At 43.0% G+C, this 19,536-nt stretch overlaps 1 protein-coding gene across 2 annotated transcripts; it reads right to left on the bottom strand.

Annotated features, from left to right (window-relative positions):
- Nucleotides 1-13,994: 13,994 nt before the first annotated feature.
- LOC307225559 (opsin-VA-like) lies at nucleotides 13,995-19,078 on the bottom strand. Of its 2 annotated transcripts, XM_079993474.1 has the most exons (5): nucleotides 18,477-19,078; nucleotides 17,413-17,741; nucleotides 16,274-16,519; nucleotides 15,057-15,162; nucleotides 13,995-14,314 (listed from the first exon to the last, which is right to left on the bottom strand). In XM_079993474.1, the coding sequence occupies exons 1-5, from the start codon at nucleotides 18,796-18,798 to the stop codon at nucleotides 14,298-14,300; spliced, it is 1,020 nt and encodes a 339-aa protein (XP_079849600.1). In that variant the 5' UTR covers nucleotides 18,799-19,078; the 3' UTR covers nucleotides 13,995-14,297. The 2 variants fall into 2 exon arrangements, with proteins under 2 accessions (XP_079849600.1, XP_079849599.1); XM_079993473.1 differs by lacking the exon at nucleotides 13,995-14,314 and having other exon boundaries at nucleotides 14,368-15,162.
- Nucleotides 19,079-19,536: the final 458 nt, after the last annotated feature.

The raw sequence follows: 19,536 nt of genomic DNA, 5'->3' as shown, positions 1-19,536 counted from the left end.
CCCACAAAAAAACATGAGCCATGTACATCAGGCCAGCATTAAATGCAACTGTGTGACTCACCACCTCCTTGTCAAACAGATCTCCTTGATCCACCTTTTGCTTTTGCTCCTCTTCCCTTGTCTGCCTTGTTGTGTTGCTTTTCCTTTGTAAGCCTGAGGGAAGAGGCAGGCTAGTTCTGTTTTTTTCACTGATGTGAGCCACTTTGAGAGACAATATTCGTCTGAAGAGTGAGATAAAGAAATAGATTGGTTAAATATTCCGCATCATTTCTTTAGAGAGCACGATGCATTCTAAGTCATAGTTGAAGCTCAATTCTAGAATTTAGCTTCTTTCTGTTTATGATTATTTTGCTTGTTTTTGGTGGTTGCATATGGAAACACAAACATATCCAGTTATTCTCTCATGCTTTGCTTCTACTACATAAGCTTCACCTTAATTATTCACATTCATATCTAGAGGGAAAGAGGGAGGCTTTTTATGGCTTTGCAACGACCAAGTTTCCTCAAGTTAGATTGTGTTGTGAGCCAATAATAAGCAGCTAGAAAGAACTGCAAATCTCAAGTGCCACCAAGATCACCCACAAAGCAAGTCTCATATTTTAATATGTGTACAGCCCTTGAAACATTCTTGGCACTTTTAAAATATTTATTAAGCAAATTATCTGGAAGTGCATGAGGCCACCAGCTTGCTGAAGATATAAGCAGGACTAGGTCTGGTCATCGCCTGGTAGAGTGACTGCTTAGAAACCACCAGAGCTTGGAAAGAACTAGTTCAGTTTAACTACATTCACTGAATGAGATTTTTAAAAATCTCCAAACTGCACCTGAAAATGGTTCCCATAATTGCCGAGTGAACTGAATGTGAATTAATTTCATTTGGGGCTAGAACCTTGAACAATTTCTCATTCATCTTCAAGGTCTTTCTCGTACGCCTGGAAGAAGCGGACCATTTGGATCCCTTCCAGTCGGGATTCAGGCCTCATCATGGGACTGAAACTGCCTTGGTCGCACTGGTTGATGATCTCCGGCGGGCTAGGGACAAAGGTGAGAGCTGTTTCCTAGTTCTGCTGGATCTCTCAGCGGCGTTTGATACCATCGACCATAACATCCTTCTGGACCGTCTTGAGGGGCTGGGAGCTGGGGGCACTGTCATACAGTGGTTCCGCTCCTTCCTCCTGGGCCGTGTTCAGAAAGTGGTGGTGGGCGATGAGTGTTCAGACCCCTGGGCTCTCACTTGTGGGGTGCCTCAGGGTTCTGTCCTCTCCCCCATGCTTTTCAACATTTACATGCAGCCACTGGGAGAGATCATCAGGAGGTTTGGACTGGGTGTTCATCAGTATGCAGATGATACCCAGCTCTACCTCTCTTTTAAAGGCGGTGAAGGTCCTGTGTGAGTGTCTGGAAGCGGTTGGAGGATGGATGGCGGCTAACAGATTGAGGTTGAATCCTGACAAGACAGAAGTACTGTTTTTGGGGGACAGGAGGCGGGCAGGTGTGGAGGATTCCCTGGTCCTGAATGGGGTAACTGTGCCCCTGAAGGACCAGGTGCGCAGCCTGGGAGTCATTTTGGACTCACAGCTGTCCATGGGGGCACAGGTCAAATCTGTATCCAGGGCAGCTGTTTACCAGCTCCATCTGGTACGTAGGCTGAGACCCTATCTGCCTGCAGACTGTCTCGCCAGAGTGGTACATGCTCTGGTTATCTCCCGCTTGGACTACTGCAATGCGCTCTACGTGGGGCTACCTTTGAAGGTGACCCGGAAACTACAACTAATCCAGAATGCGGCAGCTAGACTGGTGACTGGGAGCGGCCGCCGAGACCATATAACACCGGTCTTGAAAGACCTACATTGGCTCCCAGTACGTTTCCGAGCACTATTCAAAGTGTTGGTGCTGACCTTTAAAGCCCTAAATGGCCTCGGTCCAGTATACCTGAAGGAGCGTCTCCTCCCCCATCGTTCTGCCCGGACACTGAGGTCCAGCTCCGAGGGCCTTCTGGCGGTTTCCTCACTGCGAGAGGTCAAGTTACAGGGAACCAGGCAGAGGGCCTTCTCGGTAGTGGCGCCCACCCTGTGGAATGCCCTCCCATCAGATGTCAAAGCAATAAACAACTACCTAACATTCAGAAGACATCTGAAGGCAGCCCTGTTCAGGGAAGTTTTTAATATGTGACATTTTAGTGTATTTTTCATCCTTGTTGGAAGCCGCCCAGAGTGGCTGGGGAAACCCAGCCAGATGGGCGGGGTACAAATAATAAATTATTATTATTATTATTATTATTATTATTATTATTATTATTACATGTGTTTAAGAAAGACTACCATATTTTTCACCCTATAGGACGCACCTAGTTTTTTGGGGGAGAAATAAAGGGGGGGAATTATTTCCCCTCCAGCCGCGGATATCTGCCCGAAGCGTGGGGCGCTCTGCTTCAGCGCGCCCTGCGCTCCAGGCAAGCAGGCTGCTATCCGCACCCTAGGGAGCCCTGCGGGAGTTCCCGCCGGGCTCCCTAGGCTTTGGATAGCTTCCTGAAGTGTGGAGAGCGAGAGGGGTTGGTGCGCACCGACCCCTCTCACTCTCCACGCTTCAGCGAAAGCCTGCATTCACCCCATAGGACGCACACTGATTTCCCCTTCATTTTTGGAGGGGGAAAAGTGTGTCCTATAGGGCGAAAAATACGGTATTTCACTCTTTAAGCTTAAAGATTATGATTGTAGGAGTTAATAAATTAAATGACTCACATTCCACTGCATGCATGTTTACTTAGTCTTCTTAAGTGTATTTTATGCTTCAGCACAGCAGCTTGTAACATTTTCAGTGCTGGCGGGAAATGTGCCAAAGGATCATTTGAATGAACTTGAATTGAACCGAGGACCAAAAGTGAAACAAACTGGTTTGGTTTTGTAAAGGGACAAACTTGGCCTGGAATTAGTTCCTTTATAATTGGACTTTCCAAGTTCTGAGAACTACACATCTCCTGCCTTCGGTTCCATGAAGAAACGTGGGACTAAACATAAGAAAAACCGAATAGCTAATAAATAAATGATAATTGTTAGTAGTAATATGGATGTGCTACAATAAGAGACGAAAAGAGTTCTGTGGCCTAGAAAGCTTCTTCCCACCCACTGGTTGATAAGTAGATTGCCTTCCTGCCTCAGGCAGCTTTTGGATGACATCCACTGTCAAACAAAAGAATTGTTTGGCACTAGAATCTGACCAGGCCTCCACTCCTCGTGTGGTTTATAATCTCATATGGAGCTTTTCATTAAAATATGACGGAAAAAACTTTCTTCCTTATTCCATATGTCACATTGGAACAAAACCTCCAGTACCCTGTAAGGCAGCAAAGCTAACAGCATCCAATTAATACAGGAAGTGCCATCTTCCCTCCCCCCCCCCATGCAATTATACTGAGTTTGTTGAGGCATTAACTTGAGAAGGATTTCAATCAGGTATGCATCCCCAACACCCACCCCAAGTTGGGCACAATTTGGCTTTGGAGGCACTTTAGAAAAGAGACTGGAAAAGAGCAGTTAATATGAGATTTATTTTAAACTGGAATTTACTTGTGATTTATTTTTATTTTTTTACTATTCTGCATTTTCTCTCTCTCTCTCTCTCTCTCTCTCTCTCTCTCACACACACACACACACACACACACACAAACCATGGATGAATTTCATTTCTGGACAAAATGTTGTGCATAATGACAAAAGCATCTGAGTTCCTTAAATATCTATTTCCGTATGCTTTGAGCATTATACTAAGAAAAAATAGGGGGGCACCACTGAAAAATACATGACTGTTTAAACTTTTAAATGAATGTACACTTGGAAGCTTTTCCATAGTATGCAAAGAAGTGATGGACTATGGGTTTTTCAGAACATTCTGAGACATTTCAATCAAGAATAGACATTGAAAATAAAGTGGCAATTATTCATGGATTGGGAAGGAGAATGAAACCTAATGAAGAGAGTTGCAGTGTAGCAAGTAGATGCCACCCTTTTTACCTTCCAATCTACCCCATGTGCTGTAGTCAGCAAAACTTTACTCAGAGTAGGCCTGTTGAACTTAATGGTCCTAACTTTGTTAATTCGAGTCGGTCTGATGTAAGTAAAACTTAATTGAATACCACCCCACACATTTAAAGCACGTGGAATTCTAATTTTCCATTAGTGAGAGCAATACTTCTTGCCTGATATCCCCTCTTCTTCCCTAATGTGTCATTCTGGGGTTTCTTCTGACCTTCCCCTGAGCTAATTTTAGGGGCAGAGTGCTCAACAGGAGAGAAGAGAGCAAAAGTGCTGTCTCCCACTAGTGCAACTATTTATTTGGGGGAGTCCATTTACGCCCCCTCCACCTCTCAAACAAAGAGGGCCCGCCCACTTTGTGCCAACAGATTCTCACCATGGCAATCTTCCTCGCTCTTGTGGAAGAAGATGTGAGTGTGTTGGTGCGCATTTAAAGTTACAAGTCCCCAGCCAAACACTCTGCCAGTTAATGAGCCTTGGATCCAAGAACTGGCATGCTCTTCTCCGCTCACCAAGACGCGTAATTAAGACTGCAGTTGGTCGGCAAGTTACTGCTTGTACCGCAGTGCATTCACGCAATCCACAGAGCTTAGGTTGTTTCAATCAAACCCCCAACACACACACCACAGAAAACTTTATTACCCTCTTGGAGGCATAGAGCAGTATATAAAAGAGACATTGACTTTAAAGCCTGCTTTCTGTTACTTCAAAAGTTTGACAAGCCCTTTACTTACAAAAGGTTATGGTTAGCATACATGATAAAGTTGTTGATGTTGTTGGCGTTGTTTACATTATCTGCAAGAGGCCATGAGTTATTACGGTTCTGTTCTGAGAAACTAAGCATCTTAAGTCAGTCAAACTGCACTCATGGCATCTAACTCTGCTACTAATCTACCGAAACTAGCATGTGGTTGAAAGAGCAAAAGTAAACAAGGCTTTGAAACCTTTGAAGATTTGTAATCAGAACTCTTGTATTCTTGGTAATTACCAGATAATGAGCCGTTAAGTGTTTATAACTACCTTCTTTCTCTTACAGTCCTACAGTAATTGTGTGTTTATTGTGAAGGAACTAGGATAGGATATGCAATCATTTTATATACCTATAATCACCAGGACCCCCCATGTGGGAAGAAGGCAAGCAAAGGAAAGAAAGCTATTTTTAACACTGGAGACCATCCCTAGTGTCATCACTGCATGGGTCACCTTGGAGAACCATAAACCATCTTCCGGCATTTAGTCGTTCTAAGTCCTTCTGCCAACCTGCACCCTAGAAATAACAATGCCAGGCTGCAGGATTGGGAAAAAGCATACTTGGAGGCCCCATTCGCACCATACATTTAAAGCACTATGATGCCACCGAAAATAATCATGGCTTCCCCCAAAGAATTCTGAGAGATGTCGTTTGTTAAAGAGTTGTTAGGAAACCCCATTCTTTCCTCACAGAGCTATAATTATCAGTGTGGATTCCCTCACAGAGCTATAATTCTTCACAGGGAGCTGTGGGAATTGTAGCCCTGTGAAGGAAATAGGGGTCTCCTAACAAGAGTTGTTAGGACACACTTAACAAACCTCAGCTCCCATAATTCTTTGGGGAAAGTATCACTCTTCAAAGCTTTAAATGCTTTAAATGTACGCTGTGCTTTAAATGTACGCTGTGAATGTGGCCTAAATGGATATCTGCCAAGTTGCCCTTGCCACATCTACATGGTTGCTTTAGCAAGAACATACCCAAGCAATGCATGTGCCTTGAGCACACACAACCAGCAAACAGCTAGTAGTTTAATACTTTATTGACAAAACACAAATTTACAGAAACTCCAGAGGGGCATTAAACACACACACATTTCTGGAGTCAGCTGACACCCCTCCCCAGGCTTATGCTTTGAGTTGGACTGTTTACTTCTGGGTTAGGGGAGATTCGAATTATTTTTCTGTTATCAAAGACAGTGGTACCTCAGGTTAAGAACTTAATTCATTCTGGAGGTCCGTTCTTAACCTGAAACTGTTCTTAACCTGAGGTACCACTTTAGCTAATGGGGTCTCCCGCTGCCGCTGCACCACCACCGTGCGATTTCTGTTCTCATCCTGAGGTAAAGTTCTTAACCCGCGGTACTATTTCTGGGTTAGCGGAGTCTGTAACCTGAAGCGTCTGTAACCTGAGGTACCACTGTAACATGGAAATGAACTCTATACATGTACTATAGAACATTAGTTATCCAAAAGTGGCTTTGGTGTCATGTGAAAACTTAAATATAATACAGCAATTAACAGTTAGAGAAATTGAATAAACTGCTGTGCAAACACAGGTCTAGTGGGATACCACACAAGGCATCAATGCATGAAATGCATTTTGCAGTCTTTGAAAACACACCTATCAGAAAAGCGGCATGGAAGAGGGACCGACCAAGGCTTTGAAAGATGCTGTGCTGCCATCTGGTGGTCTTTAGATATGATGGCCCTTACATAATATTTAAATTTATGACAAGCATCATTGTTTTAAGATGATTTGTTTTAGTTACAAGACGACAAAAACCTGCAGAGTCTCTCCAAACAGAGACCACTCTGAGACAGGTAAAATGAACATGGATGTTCATGACTAATGATGCCTTCAACACCCTGAAAATAATTAATTAATTAATTAAAAGAGCAGGATGCTGAGGTTACCTGCCAAATTCTATCAATGTACATTCCAGTAGCAATAAAGGTAAAGGTAAAGGTACCCCTGCCCGTACGGGCCAGTCTTGCCAGACTCTAGGGTTGTGCGCTCATCTCACTCTAGAGGCCGGGAGCCAGCGCTGTCCGCAGACACTTCCGGGTCACGTGGCCAGCGTGACAAGCTGCATCTTGTGCAGCACACGGAAACACCGTTTACCTTCCCGCTGGTAAGCGGTCCCTATTTATCTACTTGCACCCGGGGGTGCTTTTGAACTGATAGGTTGGCAGGCGCTGGGACCGAACGACGGGAGCGCACCCCGCCACGGGGATTAGCAATACAAACCTTAAAATAATTTCATAATAATGCCTCAACAATCTGAAGCATCAAAATATGTTAGTAATGAGGTTAGTCGTGTCACCTCTTAAGGGAGACTGTGACAATTCGTAATAACAGAGGAAAAGAGATATTGGATGAAATGTAACAGTACAGCTGAGATTATCATAAACGCATCATAGGCTATTTGATAGTTCTTTGTTTCATTTAATTGCCCTGACTAGGATCAATCATGGAGAGAGTGGGCCCTCTATAACTTTTCCTTGGAAAATCCCACCCCCTCAAAAAAATGATTTAATTGCAGCAAATGGCATTTTTGTGAGCAAACAGTACCTTGAGGGGGCCTGATTTTCAACCCTCTCACGACACTATGATTCTAATCCAGATTTTCACACACACCTCCAGAGCTCCTATTTTAAAAACAACAAGAGAGCAACATGTTTAATGCTCCATCAAAATTGGCTTTCATTTGTTTGTTTCTGCAGAACAGTAATTCAATGCATCACTATTTGGGACCCACATATACACTGAATACCTCTCCCTTGACTCTCCCTCTTATCATGTGACCTCCAGTTTGACAGCCTTTTCTTGCACTAGTACATCTCCTCTCTCTTGTTGGCTTTGTGGGGGTTTGGAAAACATTTAAAAAATGTTGGCACATGTTTCCGGTGAATTGTCTGTGAGAAAATGAAGTGCCATTGAGGAAGATGACGTCTCAATTTCTGACAAGACTTCCAGATATTCTTATGGAACCCTAAATAAATCTAAGAAACGCTTCCTCTCTCTTGCTTAATGTCGAATATAATCAAGAGTGGGTCTTCAGTATTTCCTCAGAAGCCTTGCCTACACACACACACACACACACACACACAGAGAGAGAGAGAGAGAGAGAGAGAGAGAGAGAGAGAGACAGTGAAATGACTCTACACATGTGCACACACTCATACCAGTACCTAAAATATGATCCCTTGTCATCCCATACATAGAACAGGACAATCAGTTCAACATAACAACAACAACATTTATACCCTGCCCATCTGGCTGGGTTTCCCCAGCCACTCTGGGCCGCTCCCAACAGATTATTATTATTATTATTATTATTATTATTATTATTATTATAGCAATAAAACATCAAACATTGAAAACCTCCCTAAACAGGGCTGCCTTCAGATGTCTTCTAAAAGTCAGATAGTTGTTTATTTCCTTGACATCTGATGGGAGGGCATTCCACAGGGCAGGCACCACCACCGAGAAGGCCCTCTGCCTGGTTCCCTCTAACCTCACTTCTCACAGTGAGGGAACCACCAGAAGGCCCTCAGCACTGGACATCGGTTTCTGGGCTGAATGATGGGGGTGGAGACGCTCCTTCAGGTATATAGGGCAGAGGACGTTTAAGGCTTTAAAGGTCAGCACCAACACTTTGAATTGTGCTTGGAAATGTACTGGGAGCCATTGTAGGTCTTTCAGGACTGGTGTTATATGGTCTCGGTGGCCGCTCCCAGTCACCATTCTAGCTGCTGCATTCTGGATTAGTTGTCGTTTCCGCATCACCTTCCAAGGTAGCCCCACATAGAGCGCATTGCAGTGGTCCAAGCAGGAGATAACAAGAGCATGCACCCTCTGGCGAGACAGTTCAAGACACCAGGACACATGGAGAGCGGCACAGAATCACAGGAGCAGGCCCTGACCTCAAGTAACATCCTCCCAAAAGATTGCACTAACAGTCCCTACAAACTCTATACACATAGGCTTGTCTGCACAGCAGGGGATCCTGCTGTTTTGCAGAGCTCCCTGTCATACATAAATGGCTTCCGTGTGCCCGGCCTTAGGCACACAGGGATTGTTCTCACAGTCTAATGAATGTGCGTAACCAGGGGTAGGTTCTCCTGCTGCAACCTTTCCCCCTACAAGCTGTGCAGTCCAGAAAATAAAGACAAACCTGGGCTACAGATCATGCTTTGTTGTGGATGAAACACACCACAATGCCTGGTTCAGACACAACTCTAAACTAGGGATCATGGTTTGTTTCCTCCCAGAATGAGCCAGTAGGAGAACAGCAGGTGCAATTTCACTCATGCACGCTAACTCTAGCATATGGCTCGCTACGACACATGAACACACCATTAGACAGGCTCAAGAAGCCAATAACTGCTCAGTTTTTCGGTATGATTTTAAATTTTGCTGCTGAAGAAAGTCTATGTTTGGTGTATAATGATCCTGTTCAGAGTCTTTTAAAGAGAGCATATACTGAAATCGCATCTTTTGACCTTGGACAATTGAATAATACCTCACAAAGCATGAGAAAGGGCACTTAACAAAAGAAATATGACTGTGTTTGAAAGCGCATCTGTGTGAATGAATGAAATCAATGTTTGAGCTGGAAAAGCATATTTCTACAGGTTCATAAAGCACCAACACAATTAATTCTCACTTTACATGTTCTGCAGAAGAAAAGCAATTATTTACAGATGGTTAGCTATCATTTTAATCAGAAACTACCATTATTTCAAAAGAAAAGTGAATTTCTGCCTACATAACCCATTTCCTGGGTTTTCAGGAAATGAATGAACCCAATAACATGACGCAAAGTCAGTGTCAAAGCAAAACCCACTCATATTTGCAAACACAAGAAATGTCAGGTTTCATGCATGGAGGCACACTGCTAATGTTCTTGTAGCACTCTTTTGTTGCTATGAAGCTGATCCATATGCTTGCCAATTTTAAATATCACCTCTCAGAAAGGAGCCTTTGCAGTCCTATGTGCCATCTGCTGCTTGGGATGGATGACGGCATACATTTCAGTATTGTGTGTGTGCATTGTGTTTTATATACACACACACACACTGTGGGGGGGGGGAATGAAGTGAAGGAATATCTTTATCAATCTTTGTTTACCTGTATCCTTTAAGATGTTATCAAAAATGGGAATTTTGCAGCCTTTATTAATGAGACTTCAGATCCATCTGTTAACAGTGTAAGTTTTTTTATTCAATTTGATGGGACTTAAAATTGGCTGAATTGTACCCTATTTATTGATTTATAAATATTGTAACAAAAGTTGGGTGCCACCCCCACTCTACCGAGTGGTAGCAAGATTGTGTGTGTGTGTGTGTGTGTGTGTGTGTGTGTGTGTGGCACTCAGTTCCTTTGGGGAACTGAGACACGGCTTTAAGTAATGTGATCCATTTACCTGTTTGCACCTTCAGCCTGCTTTCAAACAACCTGCCCATGATAGATCCCAATCTTTCTTTTCCCCATTCTTCCCAGCACACCTTACTCTCTCTTTTCCTTGGAACCCACACCCCATCACCATAGCAACCTGTCAAGGTCTGGTTTACAGGCAATCAAAGTCCCAGCAGGGGATATCAGGACCGGGGGCAAGATGGTGGGGTGGGAGCAGGAACAGGGGTCCAGAAGCCAGGAGTCAGGAAACCAAGAGCCCGAGGGTCAGAGAGCTGGGAGTCAAGAAGCCAAGGGTCCAAGGATCAAGAAGCAAGGAGTCAAACACAGCAAGGCAGGGAATGTGTTGCTGTAGCAAAGAGCCAAAGGGAAATGCTGACCTTATATCCCTTCCCTGCTCTTGCCACCAGGTGCTGTGAGTTACCAATCGGCCTCACCTGTGCAGCCACACCTTGCCTCTTCAGAGCAAACTTAGGAAGGCCCCAGTCCTGCAAAGTCCTATTGGTCACAGGGCCTGGCTCCTGCACACACACCTGACACAACCTCTGTCTGCCGAGGTCCAGGTTCTCAGGTGTGGCATCAACCCCTTTTGCGTGTTCAGACCCAGAGACCTTCCCCCTAAATAAAGTCACACTTGACTCAAATTTTAGTTTTGGTTTTTGGCAGAATTTAGGCCACAACTTTATTGATTACAGAAGGTGAGTGGATGCATATGCTCTGGTTCAACTAGCTCCCTGCACCCTTGTAGACAGCGCTGACCCAGGGCACCAGTATAGTCAGCCAAGGGTGAACACCTGGGAAGGCGAACAGCTGAGAACAGACTATGTTCACCACCCAGATGTCCCCCTAGACTCAGGCACGGGCACAACCACCTCTTGGGGTTTGACCAAACCAGTTGAGTTCCTGGATTCCTTTAACGGAATACCCTTCACGTAGGGATGGCGAGACCATTCTCCCATCCGTATCACCTGAACCAGTGCCTATCCGCAACCTTACAAGCTGTGACGATTTGCTACACGGCAGGCGAAACCCAAATGGCAGCAGCCAATCAGCCAAGTGGGGAAAATTCCTGCTGTGCCCCTGTCCCAACAACAGAGAACACACAACAACATACAAAGGTCAAGTGCACAAGCCCTAAAAGTAGGGAGAGGTGGGCGGGTGTTCCGAATGGAAGAGCCAAAAGAGGAAGCTCTGGGCACATGCATGGGTATATATAGGTCCCTCAATCCGTTTGGACTGCGCCCCATTGGCCAGATGAACCCAACATCGAGGGACCTACCAATTGGGTGTTGTGGCTGTCCGGTCTCACCCACCCACAACACAGGAGTTCGGTCTCCAGGTTTCACCGCAACATGTGCCCTCTTTTAGGGAGGACACAATTTGTCATGTTAATGGCTCTATCCCAGGTGAGGACCTGGGTTGGAAAGGAAGCTTGGCCTATCCTTTTCCACCAGCCTGCAATCTTCCCTTCAATACTCCAAGTAACCAAAATCCTACCATTTATTTTCTAGATAAACTTGTTCTGCTCTGTCTGATAGCACTCACCATATTTTTGTCAAGGTGCAAGGATTGGAAATCTTCATGAAGTTTCATATTTGAAACCCTGTTGCACATGATCTTTGACATTTTGCTTTAGAAAGCAATACCGCTCACAGATTAGGAAATACAAATCTTCTCCCAGATTTCTGTTTAATTGAAGTTGAAAACTCTCAGCTATAAAGGTCAGGGGGATGCTGAAGAGCAACAATGTTTTGAATGATGGCAGTGTTTTTGAATTTCCACTTTCTCCCATTGCCACTTAAATAATTTGGTAATTCAGCATTTTTCTGATTTGCTAGCATGACAAACTGGATGATGCTAAAAAAAAAATCAGGTATGCTTATCTGTGCAGGAAGACCGCTTCTGGGTCTGTGGTGAGCCAGACCACCACCTACCAAACAAACAAACAAGGACATAAGCATGCAATGCAGATACTCTTTACTTCAGCTCAGATAAGGCTGCTGAACCATTTTCTTTGCTTCTCAGTTCGTGTCTGCAACAGTTCAAATCCAATCTGGTATTCAGCTGTGGTGGCTGGTGCACATTAGGTATGTCAGAAAGTCAAGAGACCAACAGCAGGTGGTGCCAGAACCAAGGACAGGTAGAGCCAACTAATCTTGTTTTGTCCCCATCCTCTTCCCTGTTGAATTCTACAAAGGCAACAGAGATTCTGAGGAAGAGGATGCGGACAAAACAAGCACTAGTCAAAGACCCCTCTATTTTTCTCTGGTCCTTTAGTCATAATTTCCTCATCAATTTTATCTGGCGTCTAAGATCTTCACGCCATTTAGGTCTCGTGGTTTTTTACGATCATTCGGGTTTGTTTACAGTTTGTTTTCTTATCCATTTTCTTATTATGGCAACTGTGCTCTTAGAATTTTTATTAGCAGACGAAATAAGAAAAGCTACAATAAGTAAAGAAAACATTGTTTAATATGCAGGTCTCCTGATGTCACTGACATTTATGACATCTGCGCACTCTCAGCTGAAGATTTTGGAGAGCTGGCTAGGCCTTTGCTTTTTCCAGAACCTTCCTAGGAGTTTTGTTTTGTTTTTGCCTATCATCCAGTTGCCTAATCGTCATCCCACACCCCACACCCCCTCTCCCCCACCCCCGGCCCGGCTTCATGCTTCCTGCATTTCTCAGTAATCAGAGCCAAGAATACAATCTAATGCTGGGCTCGGACTTGTGCCATTTTAATGTCAGGTGAATTTAATGTCAGATGTATGCATGGAATATGATGGCTAGGGCCCAAAGCTGTTTAGCATAAAATAAAATCACGTTTGTGACTGCAAAGCTCCTGCCACATGAATGGAAGGCTCTTCTGTACCTGTGAGGGTGGGTCAGTATCAGCTATTTCTCTGCTCCAATATCTTATCCCTGGTGCCACATGAAAAGTTGCTCTGGAGAATCTCCTCATCACCTGGAGCCCATTTTGGGCAAGCAGAGAGAGGGGACTGTCAACATGTATTCTGTGTGTTCCTTCCTCTTACACAGTAAGTTTTGGATCCAGTTCTCTGCAGTTAATTGTTTTTTTATAAAAGGTTGCTGCCTGGTTCTGTTCATACGCTGAGCTTCAACCAGTTGCAGGAACATTTTTTATAACATCTTTGTCGGCTGCATTAAAGAACAGATTATCAGACTCCACAGCTGATGTTTAACTTAGTTAATCAGGGATCACGTCCTACTTGCATAAGCAAACCAATTATACAAGCTCACTGGGCAGAGAAGCTTTCCTATCAAGTATCCCCTGTGAACGGATACAAAATAATGTGAAAGCAACAGATGAGAGATATTGGGAACACTCTCTAAATTTAAGCTCTTTCCCCGGATATATCTTTATGCCAGATCAGCCCAGTTCAATTTACCTTTCAGTGTCCTGTTCCAAGTTGCAGAAATTGCAGAAGAGTAAAGAACATCAGTATATTTTTTATAAAATGTAAATGTAGAAAAGGAAGCTCTGGTGACAGCTTTTAATAGCATACAGTCATTCACCTCTTCTGCTCCAAAGAAGGGCTGATACAGATTGTATGCGCAAGGGGTTGCATTTTTCTGAAAGCTGACCAAACCTTTCAAGTTGCTTTGACTTTTGGGCCAGGAATCAGACCTGAATATTAAATTGCCAGATGGAAGCTCTTGATTTAACTACACATCCATGCGTGGTTTAAACAGGGTTGCAGAAGCATCAAAACTTCCTTTTGGGGGGTGGGAATCCTTAATGGGAGCGATGCAAAACAATTGCCCAGGGGTTGGTCTTGGCATGCTCAGTTCCTCTGGAGTGCTAACCAACTGCTTGGGAGGCAGGAACAGGAAAGGGGGGGTCATGAAGTGGGTAGAATTCTGAGCAGAACACACCATGTTGCAACATTTTGTTGTAGGTGCCATTTGGTGCCAAATATTGCATGATTCATAGCTGATGGTTTCATAAGTTAGTAATAATGTGTATCGAGACCAACCTTCCAGTATCAAACTTGGCACAAGGCTAGTCTGCACGAGATAATGCCGTGAAGACCATCACTTTTATAGGTTTGACTCTCCTCCCATCTGTTGCTTTCCTTCAAACATCATGGAATACTACAGAAAAAAACATGACCATATTTTTTAAAAGCAGCACAAAGGGGCAATGACAGAAAGCAAACCACAATCACTGGGGCATTTATTCAGGTTTCCTTTCTCCAGTTGTCTACAATATGCCTGCCACAAGTGCACAAGATGAATGGGACATTTGCTCCAGTTGCCAGCTCACTTAGGAGTTGTCAGCTGTTGGATTCCAGCTGCCTTCTGGGAGCTAGACAATAGTGGCTGGTTGCCCTGCATACCTTCACATTGCCTAGCTACTATAACATGCTTTCTGCTTCCTGAACCTGACAGTAAAGGTGGCTGGATGGAGGGGGAGAGCACACTCGGAACAGGAGAACAAAACTGAGTGGCAGAAAACTTTGGATGAAAGGTTCGTAGGCAAGCATAGTTCCTTTGCATAATCATTTAATCAACAATGGAGGAAAAGTTCATTGTTCACAATTTAGATACCCAGCCCTTTTCTCATGTGTATCAAGTAAACTCATTGTTGTTATATATATATAATCAGAGAATATTTGGTGTAAGCAAGACTTTTCTGACAATAGCAAGTGAAAACTGTGTGAAGCCATTCATCATAAGCAGCCCTATGAACATTTATTATCTTCCTGCATGGATCATTTACTAACAAGACACTGAAGAGGAGCTTCATTATGTTTCCTGGAGAAAAAGTGCACAAAATGTTGTAAAATGCAGCCAATAGAACTATATCAGACTGGAGTCACTTGGTTGATCTTACAAGGAGTTTTGGATTCAGCTGGAGCTGCGGATGTCGAAATCTCTTCATCTGGTTTTGCCAGAACAACTTGGCCACAGGTTATAAATTCAACCGCGCACTCACGAAACTGCAAAAAGAAAAAAAGAGGAAAATCAATATGCTTGTGCTTTGTGCTGTCACAGTGAGATAGCATTACTTTCGGGTATAACCCTAAATTAGATTATATTCCGCTAACAGGGAACAGTGTACATGTCATCCTGTGGTCTTTCAGCAAGGTTTTCCTATCCATTTTTTGTTCACCAGAGTACAATGCATATGAGCTTCTTTCAGGATTATTGCAAGGCCCTTTCTATTTGGGCTTAATTGTTTGACTCTGGGTGAGGTTCAAACAACTTCCCCTCATGCAATGGAACTTCTCTTTCTGCTCACCTCGTGTACCCCCCATAACCTTCCCAAATCTACCTTGGGGGTTCCCCCCACGCCAGAGCAGGGAATGCAGGAGGGAGGAGAAGGAGAAGTTCTATTGCATGAGCGGAAGTCACTTTGCTCATGCAATGACTTCACTGGAGTCATCCCAGAGTCAACCCAGCAGTGGCAATGCCAACCATTTAGGAAAATGGTCTAGCAGTGGGGGAAACAACACAAACACAAGAGCCAGTGTGATGTAGTGGTTAAGAGCGGTAGTCTCATAATCTGGTGAACCGGGTTCGCTTCCCCGCTCCTCCACATGCAGCTGCTGGGTGACCTTGGGCTAGTCACACTTCTTTGAAGTCTCTCAGCCCCACTCACCTCACAGAGTGTTTGTTGTGGGGGAGGAAGGGAAAAGAGAATGTTAGCCACTTTGAGACTCCTTAAAAGAGAGTGAAAGGCGGGATATCAAATCCAAACTCCTCTTCTTCTTCTTCTTCTTCTTCTTCTTCTTCTTCTTCTTCTTCTTCTTCCTGCTACCGGATCCAGAAATCCTGATGCATGAGCAGACCCAAAAGAGGATTCTGCATGTGAAAGTGTACAAATTGCCTTTTGCCCAGTCAGTATGTTTGTGCAAATGTATATAAGGTCTCACCTAGATAAATAATTTCAAAAATCCTGTTGAGGGACAGGTAGGGGAGAATAGGGTTGCCCAAACAAAGGTTCTATAGCGACTAGATTTGAAGTTGGAAGCCTGCAATTGAATCTACAAAATGAAATTCACGATAAAAGTAATTAGCCCACAAAATATACAAAAGACAGTGCAATACCTGTTTGTTCAAGAAAATGTAGATGATTGGGTTGTATACTGGGCTTGTTTTGGAAAGATATGTTGGGATGGTTGCAGCCAGAGGGGAAATATTCAGGGCTGGGTCAATAACAACAGTAAGAGCAAAGACTGTGTATGGCAGCCAGCAGATCAAAAAAGCCACCACCATCACAAGCACCATAATTACGGCTCGAAACTCTTCTTCTGGATTACCTTTTCCTCCCATTTCTTCAACTTTCTTATTTAGCTGTTAAATCAAATCAACAGCATTAGCCATTCAATAGAGGCATTTATTCAGCTATGTTTGGACTCATACAAATCCTATGTCTACATTAAAGCCTGCATGTTGTACATCTACAAGGTGCATGAATGAAAGCTAATATCTTCCAAATCACCATTGCTCTTATTGCAGTCTGGGTGTCTCTTCTGTAAACCTATATGTATGTCCTTGAATTTTTTGTGTTTTGTTCTTATTACAGTTTCATCACTGAGCTTTTAAATGCTGCTGTTATTTTGATTCCGTGCTGTAAATTACTTGGAGGAACTCTAGAAAGCAGAAAAGTTTGAAATAAACACCAGCAGCACATACTAAGCTACTAGGTTTCAGAATTGGCTTTAGCATAAAGGGACGTGATCTCCACATCATTTAACACTTGCTTTGAGTGACAGTTTCTAGACAGGGCACCATTTTGCAGCCCCAGACTGTGTATCTTTTTTAAAAAGAGTTATGCTCTTGAGTTGTATATGTGCATGCACATGATTTTGATTTTTAAGATCAAATGCAAAGATAATGTGGCCATAATTGCCTAAACTGCTTTGGTCAAGTCACTCTATAGTGCCTTCAGATGGGAACTCAAACATAAAAGGAATTTTCTGATATTTAAAAAATCTGGCCGTTGCTTATATAGCTGTATGCAAGTTTTTTAAAGTCTGCACCATTTTACATGATGACACTGACATTGACCGGATACAAATATGAAAAGAGCCAGGAATCCTATGGGCTTTCATTTAGGCTGCAAACTTGTGCATGCATTAACACCAAGAACGAATTGGCTTGGTGACAGAAAAGTATGGAAGTGGCATTGGCCAGCAAACAGGGACAGAGGTGAAATGGGGTGGAGGAAACAGTTGACTACTTACCCCACGCAGTGACCTAATGACATTGCCATATGAAAACCCAATGATCAGGACAGGGATAAAGAAGCAGGACAAGAAGTATACAATCAGAAAGCTATAGTTGTTCCAAGATCTGTCTTCCCAGCCAATGGAGCATGATGTCTGGACTCCTTCGGGTCCATAAGAACTCCAGCCAAAGAGTGGGACCACAGCCCAGAAGAGACAGAAAACCCAGATGAAACCAAGGAGCTGGTAACCTCTCTTCTTGCTCATCCGGAGAGTTCCCAGAGGCTGACAGATCACATTGTATCTTTCGTAAGCTAAAATGGTCAGGGACCAAAGAGAAACAATTCCTGGAAGATAATAAGAAAGGCAAAAAATGCTAGGAATCATCAAACGACAATATTCCACATTTCAATACTGTTACTCATATTTCATAGGAAATTCCAAAAAAATGTGAAATCAATGGGATGTACTTTTGCAACCCTATGCACACATATCCGGGAGTAAATTCCATGGGAGTCAATGAGACATACTTCCGAATAGAAAAGTACAGGATAGCACAATAAGTGAGCTTAAAATTTTGGCTGCGCTACCCAATCCTATCTAAGTTTACTCAAATGTCTGTCATACTTATTTCAGTGGGACTTACTCTGAAAAAGGTCTGTGTGCTTATACACACTTTGAGCAGTGGTTTAGAAATAACAACAAAATTAGTCATTTGGATTCCAAGCTAGGATGTTCCAGAATTTTAAAAAAAACTTTCCTTTCTTCTTTTTTTTAACTACAAAACACCTTCATGACCTTCTTTCATTTAGCATAGTAAAACCCAAAGATCTCACATCAGTAGTCATTCAAGAGGGAACTAAATGTTTGGCTGTTTATTCTGTTTGTAGTTTTGATATTGTTGCCGACTTGTCTGTTTAAAGGTATTTTAACTGTAAATTGTATTGTTATTTATCTTTAGTTATTGTTATTTATCTTTGCAAACCCCCTTAAGGGAGTTTGCCATGAAAGGTAGGATATAAATGTATTTTAATTATAATAGCAATACAACAGCAGCAGCAATATCTAGCTATTTTGCTTACCGAAATAATTGACAGCAAATCCCTGGAAAGTGCAGAACCTCTTTCCCAGGAAGAAATATCCGCGGTAGTTTGTAGCTATAACAATGGTGGTCCCACAGAGGGACATCATAAGATCTGAAAAGGAGACATTGAGAATGAATATGTTGATGGGGTTACGGAGCTGAGGATTCTTCAGCGTTACAGCAATAACCAAAAAATTATTAAATATTGAAAATAAAGCATTAATAAACATCAGGAAAGCCAAGACTCCATATCCAGCTCTTGGGGAAATGGTAGGATGCACGGTAATCTCCACAGTTGCAAGAGAACTATCATTCCCCATGGTGGTTAGACACACAGAGAACTACATGTTTTATTATAACACCTAATGCAAACTATGACTCATTTCCTAAATGGATTGGGAATCCTCTAATCGCAGAAATACACATAATTTGTTTTTTAAAAAAACATTTGATGAAGTTAAATCCTAGGATGAAAACAACAGCTGTCTTTTTTTTTTCTACCACCATGAAAGAGTGGTGAAGAGTAACAAAGAAGAGTAACAAACAATTAAGTATCGTAATAAGATTACGCACAGAACAATAGCCGTCTCCAGTTGACAAAATACACCACAGATTAGTTTAGAGGCAACCTTCCTTACACTAATTTTCAAAATGCAATAGAGTATTACTAACAAAGGAAGTGTGGGCAGAGACATCTTCACTGTGACCCCTGGGTATGGATGGCATGGGGGGCAGCAAAGGGGATAACCAGAGACAGGACCAATTTGTTCTGGTTTTCTTCCCCCTCCTCCTGCCTTCCAAAGATACTGTGGAATTTTAAACAGTGCTGTGGTACAATTACTTAGCATCTAACTGAACTCAACCCTGTGGAATACGTCGGGCTGGAAGACTCTGTTTTGACAATCCACCAGCTTTTTAATGTTATGCTTGGCAGCAGAAAATGGATAACACTGCTTCTCAACATGTTGTTGTTGTTGTTGTTGCAGGGGAGAGCTGAATTACTGGTCACATTATAAAGAAAAATAGCTTCCTGCCAACCTCCACAAGTGTAAGATGTA

This window comes from Podarcis cretensis, assembly GCF_951804945.1.
Source record: "Podarcis cretensis genome assembly, chromosome: 10".
In the NCBI taxonomy this organism is placed as follows: domain Eukaryota; kingdom Metazoa; phylum Chordata; class Lepidosauria; order Squamata; family Lacertidae; genus Podarcis; species Podarcis cretensis.
This window is presented reverse-complemented; position numbering and strand designations above follow the sequence as displayed.